The sequence below is a fragment of the Tursiops truncatus genome, chromosome 17, assembly GCF_011762595.2.
Source record: "Tursiops truncatus isolate mTurTru1 chromosome 17, mTurTru1.mat.Y, whole genome shotgun sequence".
In the NCBI taxonomy this organism is placed as follows: domain Eukaryota; kingdom Metazoa; phylum Chordata; class Mammalia; order Artiodactyla; family Delphinidae; genus Tursiops; species Tursiops truncatus.
The window spans coordinates 378,024-390,896 of NC_047050.1; the positions used below are offsets into that span (position 1 = coordinate 378,024).

At 48.3% G+C, this 12,873-nt stretch overlaps 1 protein-coding gene and 1 pseudogene across 13 annotated transcripts in view; one reads left to right on the forward strand and one right to left on the reverse strand.

The window, feature by feature from the left end:
- Window positions 1–12,873, forward strand: part of SPIDR (scaffold protein involved in DNA repair) — a 383,959-nt gene that overhangs the window by 322,685 nt on the left and 48,401 nt on the right. For 8 of the 13 annotated variants that reach the window (XM_033842931.2, XM_073794376.1, XM_033842935.2 and 5 more), the window contains exons 12-16: window positions 6,082–6,166; window positions 7,112–7,255; window positions 7,347–7,406; window positions 8,762–8,966; window positions 10,282–10,428. In XM_033842931.2, coding sequence (XP_033698822.1) covers window positions 6,082–6,166; window positions 7,112–7,255; window positions 7,347–7,406; window positions 8,762–8,966; window positions 10,282–10,428 — 641 coding nt within the window. The other 5 variants (XM_073794380.1, XM_073794378.1, XM_073794379.1 and 2 more) reach the window with 4 other exon arrangements.
- LOC109548333 (mortality factor 4-like protein 1 pseudogene) lies at window positions 1,618–3,934 on the reverse strand (annotated as a pseudogene).

The window sequence follows — 12,873 nt, forward strand, 5'->3', positions numbered from 1 at the left end:
TAGATAATAAAAGTCTGACTCTCTCTCAGTAGTATTCTACCACTTTCTGAAGTCACCAAGACGGCCAGTCCAGTTGGTAAAAGCAGGCGTTTAGCTTCAAGCAGATGTGCAGAGAATGACTAGGGGGTGTGTTTGTTTTTTCTCTGCAAGTCCACCTGGATTAGTAGTTTTTGTTGTCCTGGCCCAGCTTTTCTTTGAGTAGTTTCATCATCGGGCTGGGGGGTGGGGAGGAAGACGGAAGAAATGAGAGAAATTGGTCTGCACGTGACCTTTAAGTGTCAGCCTTTTTCTCTTCAGCTTTGCCAGCGTTCTGTCGCCAGCATCACACCCTGACACTCTTCACGTGCTGTTTATCGTATTTGCTGTCCTGGATGTCCTCTCAGAGTTTTTTTTTCTATATCAGTGTGTTTGAAGTTAAATGTTAGATTCTGGTAGGGTACTTTAAAAGTACTAAATAGACTAACCATCGCAATAAGGCAAGGAAAAGGAAAAAGACAGAAAGGAAGAAATAAAACTGTCTCTACTTTGGATGACATGATGGTCTATGTCGAAAATCCCAAGGAATCTACAAAAGAAAAAAAAAATTCCTAAAACTAGTAAGTCAGTTCAGCAAAGTAGCAGCATACAAGATTAACATTCACAAGTCAGTCACATTTCTATATACTGGCAATGAACCCTTGAAAACCAAAATTAAAAATACAGCATTTACAGTTGCCCAAAAAGGAGTATTTAGGTATAAATCTAACAAAACATGTCAGGACTTGTATGCTGCAAACTACAAAACACTGATTAAAGAAATCAGAGAAGATCTAAATAAATGGAAAGGTGTCAATGTGCGTGGAGTGGAAGACTCAACATTGTAAAGATGCTATAGTTCTCCCCAAAAGATGGTATAGGCTTGACGCAAAACCCATTAAAGTCTCAGCAAAAATTTTCGTAGATATATCCAGGCCTACTCTAAACTTTTTTTTTCTTTTTGAAATTTAAGGAAAAAATTTATTGAAGATCTGAAAAACAATTTCTAAAATATTGACTTTTCCAGAAAACTAGCTACACAATGCATTGTGTCTATCATGTTAAAACGTGATTAGACACAAATATAAAAACCATGAAACAAGCCACCATTCTTTGACAATCTGAGCAAAGATAAAATGCCTAAGGAACAACATGAATGACTTGCAAAGGATGGGCTCTTCACTGTAAGCACCATGAAAAAGCGGGGAGCACAAATGGATGAGTGTTTTCAGTTATACACACTGAATTGAACTTTTGGCACTAGGAATCAGAGCATTTTGTCATATAGCATTAACACATATTGTAAAAGCGCGTAGTGTCAAAGGAATAGAACCACCAGCATTCAGACGCAGCTTTGGCAGCTAAGCAGTGAAACACTCTACAGTACGTCTCTCTGTTGTCCGTCATTGAAAACACTGGTAGCAACTTTGAAATAAAAAAAGAAAAAAAAAAAGAAAAAAAGGAGCTGTAACCCCTTTTATTTTCTGTTTAAAATCAAACAGAAAACAAACATCATTTCTGTTATACACTAACGTTTCCAAAGTACGTCATTTGTACAAGAGAAGGACTGACAAAAATGTGTTTACAGAGATCCAAACATGAGGGCGTACAAGCACCTCACACAGGTTTCCACTCGTACTCAGGAGGAGCCACTTCATAATCACTGGCACTAAACAGAGTTCTTTGCCAGGTGTTCTAGGAAATCATGAAGATAATTCAGTAATAAAGCAAGGCTCTTCTCATCCAGAGGTGTGTAGGCCAGCATTGCTCCAACACGTACAAATAATCTCAGTAGATGTGGCACTGCATGCACCTTGGACATGGCGCATCAGGGTGATCTGCAAGGATTTCAGCATACTGCGGTCTCTCATGTTTGCAGAGCAGCTGAGTGCCCAGCATTACACTGAAGTATTCCTTGATCCCTGCCACAACTTCATTAACAGCATACTCCTTATTTTCTGTGTTTCTTCAAGATGTCTTGTAGTTTGCAGAATCCTCTAGAATGGAATCCACATTCTTCTTGTCAGGAAGATAAAAGAGCTCTTTTTGCCAGGTAATTAAGTCCCGGTCTTCAACAAGCCATGGTTTTAGTTCTTCAGGAATCTTTACTTTAACTTCAACTCTGTTCATGAATGTTTCCTCATTTTCAACAGTAGAAGCTACTCGGGCCCTTTCCTCGCGAGGAGACTGAGGTGTCTCACTCGTACTACCACCGTCTCCATTTCCAGGTGTTTTCTGTTTGTTCTTTTTTGTTTTCACGCCAACATTTTTCTGTTGCAAACCAGAAGTCTTCCTTCCGGGGCAGCCCCTCTCATCTTGCCCTCTGCGTACTGCTTCTGATTGGCTTTGCTTGGAAATGCAAAGGAACTAGAGTAGATAAAACAGCTTTGAAAACAGGATAAAGTGGGAGAAATCACACCCAATTTCAAAACTTATGATATGGCTACAAGAAACTGCGGCATTGGTGGAGGGATGACTCTCTGATCAGTGGAGAGAACTTGGGAAGCGGCCTGTGGGATTATGGCCAAATGATTCCTGACCGAGGTGCAAACAAAGCAATTTGGTGGAGGAAGGATAGTCTTCAACTAACTGGACATATATGGGCAAAAAATTAATCTCAGCCTAAATCTCATACCTCACAATAGATCTTAGGTTTAAATATAAAACATAAAACTATAAAGAAAACCTTTGGGACTTATCGAGTAAAGAGTTCTGAGATGACAACAAAAAGCAAGACAAGCTACAGACCGTGAGAAAATACTTGCAAACCTTGTATCGTAGACTGTATAATGAAGTCTCAAAGCTCAACAGTAAACACACACACACACACACACACACACACACACACAAGCAGTCCAGGTAGAAAATGGGCAAAGGACATGAAGAGACGTTTCCAAAGAGGACATCACATGGCAGATAAACACATGGAAAGGTGTTCGACGTCACTGTTCTTAAGAAAAAGCACGTCAAGACCATGGTGAGATGTTACCATGCTCCTAAACAACTAAATGTGAAAACCTAAAGTGAACAACAGTGAGAGCACCGGGTGCCAGTGAGGATGTGAAGAAACCATCTCTCATATGTTGCAGGTGGGCGTGTAAGGTGGTGTGGCCCCCCAGGAGCAGAGTTGGCAGTTCCTTTAAAAACTGAACATACTTATCAGAGCAGCTGCACTCCTGGGCATTTATCCAGAGAAACAAATACCTGCATTCACACAAAAATCTGTACCCAAGTGTTTGTAATAGCCACAAACTGGAAACAGCCCAGATGTTCCTCAAAGGTGAATGGTAAACGAGCTGTGTCACATCCACACCATGGATAGCGCTCAGCAGTAAAAAGGGACAAGCTGCTGATGCCACAGCAGCTGGATGGATCTCAGATACATTGTGCTGAATGACAAAAGCCAACTCAACATGCCATGCACCACACGACTCTGTTTATGCAAGGTTCTCAGAAGTTGTGTGGGTGTGTATGAGACTGTATGAGTGCTGGTTATTCGTTCACCGAGTCTCCAACCCCTCATGTGGGCTGGCGCTTCGGTGCCTATCCTTCAGCGAGCTGTGTGGAAAGAAGCAGGATGTTCAGGGCAGGAGCGGGTGGATGATCCCCGGAAGAGAGGCGCAGCGGGCCCCCAGCGTCCACCCAGTGTCCAGCCAGCTGCCTCTGAACCTCAACTGGCCCTGGTCGCCCAGCCCTGTCCAGTCACCCACACAAAGAGCTGCTGTCAGGAGAGGGAGAGAGTGAATTTCCCTCGTGTGTCCCCCTTCGCTTACCACTTTTGTGCTTGATTTGGACCCAGAATCTTGGTGTTCGCTGTAGGCCACGCCCTGTGGGCCACAATTCTGTTGTGTTTGGTGTGAGGGGCTGAAAGACCGTGGGAAGCTTTGAGTCTTGTTCTCCGTGATGCTGAGACCCTCATTCTCAGTTCTGAGTGTTTCGACTTTGTTAACCGCTGGATCCTAAGCACTTAAAATAGTACTTGCTCTTAGGGCTTCCCTGGTGGCGCAGTGGTTGAGAGCCCGCCTGCCGATGCAGGGGACACAGGTTTGTGCCCCGGTCCCGGAGGATCCCGCATACCGCGGAGCGGCTGGGCCTGTGAGCCATGGCCGCTGAGCCTGCGCGTCTGGAGCCTGTGCTCCACAACGGGAGAGGCCACAGCAGTGAGAGGCCCGTGTACCACAAAAAAAAAAAATAGTACTTGCTCTTAAATGTTGAGAGAAATAAGAATATGTAACATTAATTATTAAGGCCACAAGCTTTTTAAAAAGTAAACAACATTATTATATATAAACATTGTTAAGGGACTTCCCTGGTAGTGCAGTGGTTAAGAATCTGCCTGCCAATGCAGGGGACACGCGTTCGAGCCCAGGTCCAGGAAGATCCCACATGCCGCGGAGCAACTAAGCCTGTGTGCCACAACTACTGAGCCTGCACTCTAGAGCCCGCAAGCCACAACTACTGAGCCCACGTGCCTAGAGCCCGTGCTCCGCAACAAGAGAAGCCACTGCAATGAGAAGCCCGCGCACAACGAAGAGTAGCCCCCGCTCGCTGCAACTAGAGAAAGCCACGTGCAGCAACAAAGACCCAACGATGAAGACCCAGTGCAGCCAAAAATAAAAATAAATAAATAAATAAATTGATTAAACATTGCTGAAACTTAAGGCAAAGTCTAAGAAGTCTTTATGATGTATATTCTTTTTTTTTTTTGCAACTAAAACAGGATTTTTAAAATTGTGGTAAAATGTACATTACATAAAATTTTCCACCTTAGCTATTTTTAAGTGGCACTAAGTACCTTCACATTGTTGTGCGACCGTCACTACCATCCACCTCCAGAACTTTCTCATCTTCCCAAAGTGAAGCTGTGTCCCCAGGAAGTACTAGCTCCCCAGCCCGTTAACCACTGTGTGTCTCTGTGAATTTGTTTGGTGTAGGGACCTCGTATAAGTGGACTCATACACTATTTGTCTTTTTGTGTCTGGCTATATTCTTTATTTTAGATAACTTATTGATAACTTTTTTATTCTATGAGTGACACATATCTGTTTTGCAAAATATAGGAAATACATAAACCAAAGGAAGAAAATAGACGTCACCTTTAAGTTCTACTCAGATAACCACTAACAACATTTTTTTATCTTTTAGAGAGAGAGAGACATTATAATTTGTTGTCTGCTTTTCACTTAGCAGGGTATCATGAATATGTTTCCATGTCCTTAAATATTTTCTGTGTAACCATTTCTCTTCCGCCTCTCTTCCAGGTATCACCTCATAATTTTTTATAGTTTTTTTAGTTGAAGTATAGTTGATTTACAGGTTTCAGGTGTACAGCAAAATGGTTCAGTTATACATGTACAGATATGTATATATTCTTTTTCAGATTTTTTCCATTATAGTTACTACAATATACTGAGTGTAGTTTCCTGTGCTATACCATAGGTCCTTGTTGTTTATTTTATATATAGTAGTGTGTGTCTGTCAGTCCCAAACTCCTAATTTATACCTCTCCCTTTCCTTTCTGGTAACCGTAAGCTTGTTGTCTATGTCTGTGAGTCTATTTCTGTTTTGTAAATAAGTTCATTTGTATCATTTTTTTACATTCCACATATAAGTGATATCATATGATATTTGTCCTTCTGTTTGTGACTTCCTTCACTTAGTATGTTGATTTCTAGGTCCATCCACGTTGCTGCAAATGGCATTATTTCATTCTTTTTTGTGCCTGAGTAGTATTCCATTGTATATGAGCACCACAGCTTCTTTATCCACTCCTCCATCGATGGACATTTAAGTTGCTTCCATGTCTTGGCTATTGTAAATTGTGCTGCGGTGAACATTGGGATGCATGTGTCTTTTCAAATTAGAGTTTTCTCCAGGTATATCAGAGGCATCATAATTTAATGAACAGTCTCCTTCCTGTTCTCGTGCAGTCAGGTTCCAAGGTCTGTCTGTCTGTGTGCCCGACTTCACCGTCCTGAATGGTGGCTCCTTGACGTTTGGCCTGGTGTCTGTGGAGCAGGTCTGCCTGTGAGCAGCTCACTGACCAGGCATCTCTTCTTTTTCCAGGATGACAGAGCTTTTCAGTTTGATTGACACCATGTGGCCTCCAGTGGCGCCTCTGAAAGCACCAGGCCACGGGCCAGCCTTCGAGGTAAGCCCAGCATTGCAGCGTCCCCCAACCCCACACCCCCCATCGCACCTGCTCTGTGGCCACCAGGCGCTGAGCCAGTGCCAGCCCACAGCGCACATCCCCAAGAAGCCCAGGTCCAGAGGGTACGAGCCGGTACAGAGATCCAGACCCACTCGCCTCGCTCACAGGCTGCGGCCTGGCTGCCTTCCACACGGTGCCGCGCGCATGCCTCCTGAGGTTACTTTACGTGACGCCTCTCGACCCCCATCGTCGAGGGCCACTGTGCACTGAGGGTCTCAGCCTCGTACCGAATAAGAAGCAGGTGGCTTCCCCGCCACCTTCCTGTCAGTAGTAGAACCAACACTTAGTTACCAATTAGAGCAAAAACTCAGTAAACAAAACCCATGGGTATCGGTTCAGCCGCCAGCTCAGCCAGGGGTTTCCCTTTCCTTCCTCATCACATTGCTTATGGCAGCCAGTTGCTCCCAGGTAGCAAAATCGAGCGATGAAAATGTGCCCCTACTCCCCGCCCTGAGCCCTGTCCAGCAGGCTGGCAGCGGCTGCTTTGGGCTTTAGTCCCCAAGCTGAGAACGGGGCTGCCGTGCTTGTGTGGTAGCTGACTTCCCCGCACAGGCCGAGACGGTGGCTGTGTCCTGTGCTAGGCCAGCAGCCTCGTGGTCAGGAATGCCATTTCTAGGTTACTTCCAGGGAGGACGTTTCTAAATGGTGTCTTCAGTGTACTCTGAAGAATAAACTTCTAAAATGAAATCTTGAATTGGTAATAAACTCAAAAGCACAGACGTTCTTATGCTTGTTTCCAGAGAGAAACAACATAACCCGTCTCTTACAGAGCCTTCCAGAGAAACAGCCTGCATCTGTGAATAAAGAGGTCTTTATTAAAGAGTAGATTTATATTAATAGTGTATTTGAGTCTTTTAACAACACATTCGCCTTCATTTTAAACAGGAAAAAACTCATCTGCCTCCTCCTAGCTTCTGTTACGTCCTCACTGCTCATCCAAACCTGGGACAAATTGATGCAATTGAAGAAGACTCTATTTCGAAGCTTTACCAGCCTCCGATTCCCCGCTTCTTAAGAGAAATTCTCCAGGTGGCGTCTTTGTTTGTACCCTGGTCTCAGTTACTTTGCTGTGTCCGTGAGCTTGGGGAGACATTCCTCTCTGTTTTCAATACCTTTCCAGACTGATGGCCCCTGTACCCGTTGCAGTTTCTATGCCAGAGTGATTTACCAAAGACCACAGGTAATCCATCTCTCTTTTCTCAAATCGTGTTGCATAGCTTATTAAAGGATAATCCCTCTCAGAAACTGCTGCAGTACCAAAAGAGAAAAACACTGTTGAACTTGAGCTGGGTGCACTCTGTGCTGACACGGTGGTCAGTCCATTCCTTGTGCAGGTGGGGCTGCAGCCCCTGGTGAAGCGCTGGGTGTGCAGCCGCCAGGGGGAACCCACCCGGCTCTCAGCCCGGGCATGTCGGCCCCTTTCTGACACAGGCAGGCTGTAGAAAGGAAGGAGCAGCTGAAGCCTCCTTTCCGGGGTGAAAGTAGGCGTCTCAGGATGGAGCTCAGCCATTTCTAAGGTCTCTTTCTTCCGCAGTCGAGAGGAGCCTGTGGTCTCTGGGAGACCTTAGGCAGCTCTCTGGGGCAGCACCCAAGTCAGAGGGCCGAGGCCAGGGGAGGGGTGCTCTCGGCCCACGAGTGCATGCCCTCAGTCCTGCAGGAGCCTCCACTGGACCTTAGCTCAGAGCTGGACAGCCGCGTGCCACAGCCACTCCCTGTTCGCTTGTAGGCACTCGAGAGAGAATCAGCACCTGTCCCGGAACTCGAGGGCTCTCATCTTCCTCCCTGTAACTTTCTCTAACTTCCTGTGTGTAATCACCCTCTCAACCACGTGAGCACTCTGCCCCACCCAAGTCACAGCTCCTGACCGTGCCGCCACCTCCTCCGCCCGGTCGTGTCAGCCGCCATGCCACGTGGGATCCGCAGCCTTCCTACAGGGGCCTTCCCAGCCAAACCCTTGTCCCCATTTGCATCTACTGGATCCTAATGGCAGAGTGGCATTATGTCCTAATCACCTCCCGAAGGCCCCATCTCCCATTACCATCACGTCACATTGGCGTGTAGGACTCCAACATATGAACTGGTGGGGCGGGGAGAGGCAGAGGAGGGGGACATAAACATTCAGTTCGTAACTATTCCTAACCCTTGGGAAGCTTGTATCTAGCAGGAAAGAAGAGTGTGTGTGCTGACGGTAAGGCAATGTGATGATACGTGAACACGTGGCATTGGGAGGAAGGGCATGGCTTCTTCCTGGTGGGTCAGAGGGCAGGCAGAGTGGAGCCAGGGACGGGCAGGTCTCCCCCCGCAAAGGAGCCCTTAAGCCAGCTGCAAGGTGGGAGCTCACGGGGCTCAGCCGTGTCCTGGGGGCTGCTGACCAAGACACACAAAGGGTATTGCATGTTTTGAAATACTTATTGAAATGATATCAGAAATTGTTAGTGTTAATAATACTCATCTAAGATTATTGCTTTTAAAAAATAATTTTGGCTCTAAGAAAAGCTTCTAAGTTAACAGCCTGACTGTGTCTTTGAATTATAGGTAAACAGTTCGCTTCTGGAGCCAAGGGAGCTGTGGCTGGTGGTGACCGACGTTACTCTGCAAACACAGGACGAGGGCTCGGGTCTCCCCAAAACCATGCCTGTGCGCGTGGCCCCCTCATGCGTGCTGGGCCAGGAAGTCCGGGACGCGCTCTCTGAGGCCACCTCCAAGAGCTTCTTCTTCAGGGATGCTCTCCGAGACCAGGGTATGCTTTCCTCTTGCTGACGGCTCTGATGTGGTGACTGAGAGATGCCAGAAAATGGCTTTGTGGATTCTTGATGTCTCTGTCTTGCTCTGGAAATGCAGGCCCCATCCCGAAGTCCACTGCGGACAAGACCCCTGTGATGGCCACATGGACAGAACCAGAACCCCCTGCATGCAGTGCCGGCACAGCAGCAGGAGATGCCAGTGGTCACTCAAGGGTGGTCTGTTGGGGTCACACTTTACAGGTGCAGAAGCCACCTGAAGCCGCTGCCTGGCGCATCACTTTTTAAAACAAATGAAAAGCTAGAACATTTAAATGCGTGCTTTCGTCCCTCAGTATCCACCCCTCTGCGGACACCAAGACCTGCAGGTGCTCAGGTCCCTTCTGTAAAATGGTGGTATCTGCATATGAGCTGCACACATCCTCCCATTTTTTTAAAAAAATAAATTTATTTATTTATTTTTGGCTGTGTTGGGTCTTCGTTGCTGTGCACGGGCTTTCTCTAGTTGCGGCGAGCGGGGGCTACCCTTTGTTGCCGTGCGTGGGCTTCTCATTGCGGTGGCTTCTCTTGTTGTGGAGCACGGGCTTTAGTAGTTGTGGCACATGGGCTCAGTAGTTGCTGCACACGGGCTCTAGAGTGCAGGCTCAGTAGTTGTGACCCATGGGCTTAGTTGCTCTGCAGCTTGTGGGATCTTCCCGGCCCAGGGCTCGAACCCGTGTCCCCTGCATTGGCAGGCAGATTCTTAACCACTGCGCCACCAGGGAAGCCCTCCTCCCACACTTTAAATCTTCTCCAGATCACTTACGATACCTAATACGATGTCAGTGCTGTGTAAATACTTGCCGGTGTGCAGCAAATTCAGATTTTGCTTTCTGGAACTTTTTTTCCAAATATTTTCCATCCACCGTTGTTTGAATCTGTGCTAGTTTGAATCTGCAGATGCAGAACCTGCAGATACAGAGACCTAACTGTATGCTTAGATTAGTCAGTACTTTTTTCCAGGAATCAAAGTAGGGTCCTGCTTAGACTGTATATTTTTCAGTGTATGTAACTTGCATGACACAGGATTTGCCTTTAGGAATGGAATTTGAACGCAGTGTTTGTGTGCTCTTACAGCTTAGTGCACAAGGCTTTGGGCTTCCTTTCTGCACGGTGCCGTGTCTCTGGACACACGGGGGCCGCACAGTGGTGCCCTTGGCTCCCCCAGTCCCCCCAGCTCCCAGGTGGCTGGCAGAGGACACATCTCTACTGGCAGGAGAACTCGCTTGTTTCGAACCTCAGAGCTGCAATAATCTGAAGTGTCTCTGTTGGCAGGTCAGCTTGTTTGTGTTGCTCGAACTGTCCTCCTGCTTCCAAAGCCCCAGCTGGGTGTGGCCTCTGGTGCCTGGGAGCTGACGAGCCCTGTGAGCCTCGATGAGCTGGATTCTGTCACTCGGGTCAACTCCATTTGCAGCGTCCAAGGTGGGTAGTCGATTTTGATGGAAGAGGTATTTGTATTTCCTTAAGTATCACACTTACCTTATATTCATTTGCTCATTTGTTCATCGAGTACTTGTTGCGTGCCTGACATTGGATGCGTGACAAAGACGCGACCAGAGACAGGACGGCAGCCTGCCGTGCTCTGAGTGCCTGTCGCCAGGACCTCACCTGTAGGAGGCACGGACAGGAGCCCTGAGCTGAGACGGCAGGGGAGGGGGGCTGGTCAGGTGCAGGGTGGGGGCAGGAGGAGAGCAGGGCTTACAAAGGCTGCTGACAGGGCAGGTGGATAAGCGCCAGAGTCTGGGAAGAGGCTGCAGGGGCATCTGGAGGGGCCGGAGGGGCTGCGGCCTCAGGTAGCACGCAGGGTGGGGGGCGAAACAGGGCAAGGAAGTAGATCTGCAGGTGGATTAGTCAGGAGGGAAACTGACAGGTAGGGTAACAAATTCAGTACAGGGGAGTGAGCCGTGGACGGAGGGCAGGAATGTCTGTGAAAGCAATTTGCTGAATTAATTTCCAAAAAGTACAGAAATTCCAAAAGTAACATTGATGGCCTGTCTCTTCCACCCTTGGACCACTAGATTCCTGAACCCCACTGTGGTTTTTATGAACAGCAAAAGCTGTGATGCCACTGATGCTTGAATCCACGGTCCCTGTGTGCTTGTGAGATTGAGCACGTGTTCATTGTGTTGAGGCCCTTTGGATTTTCCCTTCTTTGCGTTTCCTTTTACCGTTAGTACCGAAACATAACTGCTACAGCCTGGTGATCCTGAAGAAGGCAGGCTCTGTCACCTGTGTCCGGGTCCCCACTTTCTCATCTCTGCAACAGGGATAACAGGACTGACCCCAAAGCCTTGCTGAGGAGTAAATGAGCTGGTGGCGAAGGCGGACATTCAGTGCTCCGGGCGGCAGGCGGCCGGCCGGGGGCTGGAGGCAGTGACGGCAGGGCTGGGGCGCCAGGGCCCTCAGGATTGCTCTGGCAGAGTTGGTCAAGGCCTTCCAGACGGGTGAGGGCACGTGGAGAACGCCGGGCAGCCGTGAGAGCTTCGTGTGCTGGCGGCGCGGGGCTGTCGTGGGCAGGCTGGCCCTGTGCTGTGCTGCCGTCCCCGGCCGTGTTAACGAGGTGGGATGGTCAGATTTTTGTCTTAAATGAAGCGATTCTCTCAGCACCACGGATGGATCGACTGTGGTGCAAAGCGGGGGCTGGCTGTTGGCAGGAAGATGATTGCGCTGCTGTTTGGAGGAGCACGGGGGAGGTTGGCCGCGAGGCTGGAGGCCGAGAGGGCCGAACTCGAGCAGTCTCAGGCAGCCTGTCCACGGCCTGTGGTTTCCAGCCGCCCGCCGAGAGGCTCCCATCCCCTCACCTCTCTCAGAGCGGGGTCGCTCCCGGGCGCAGAGCAGGGAAGGATGAGGAAGCAGCCCCCAAGTGACAGTGCCCACCCCTCCCACTTTGGCTTTAGGAGACCACAGGCATCGCCACCACCCGAAACACCATTTTATGAGAAAGTGCACCTGAAGAGCTGGCTTCCTGAGGAGGGTTTGGAACCTGACCCACTCTTACCTGCAGCCAGGGAGTAAGAAGCACAGAGGTGCAAGCAGAGGAGAATGTGTAGACACTTGTAGGGACAGAGAGAAGACCCGAGTTTTCTGAAGACCCTAATATTTTTTGTTTTTGTTTTTTGGGGGTTTTTTTGCGGTACGCGGGCCTCTCACTGCTGTGGCCTCTCCCGTTGCGGAGCACAGGCTCCGGACGCGCAGGCTCAGCGGCCATGGCTCACGGGTCCAGCCGCTCCGCGGCATGTGGGATCTTCCCGGACCAGGGCACGAACCCGTGTCCCCTGCATCGTCAGGCGGACTCCCAACCACTGCGCCACCAGGGAAGCCCCTAATATTTTTAAAAAATAATAATTTATAGTGAGATTTACAGAACACAGACTTAACCATTTTAAAGTGAGAAGCTCAGTGGCAGTCCATTTACAGGGTTGTGCAACCACCTCCTATTTTACATTTTGGCTTTTGTCATCTGAGTGGCTTTGAAAACAAAGTGGCAGTCTGGTTTTCAATCACAGTGTCACTGAGATGAAACTCACCCTTTTAAAGTGTACAGCTCGCTGTTTCTAGTGTGCTCACACAGTTGTGCAAGCACGCCCACTGACTAGCCCCAGAGAGGAACCCGTGTCTGTCCGCAGTCATGCCCCGTCCCCGCCCAGCCCCTGGCTTCTGCTTCTCTACCTTCAGTCTCATGGACACGCAGATGAATCCTGCACTGTGTGCGCCTTGGTTTCTGGCTGCTTTCACTCAGCAGAACATTTTCGAGGCATTTCTCAGGCTGCATTCCTTTCTGTGGCTGAATATTCCATTGTATGGGTAGACCCTGTTTTGTTTAAACATTCATCAGTTGATGCACATTTTTTTTGATACTGTGATTCA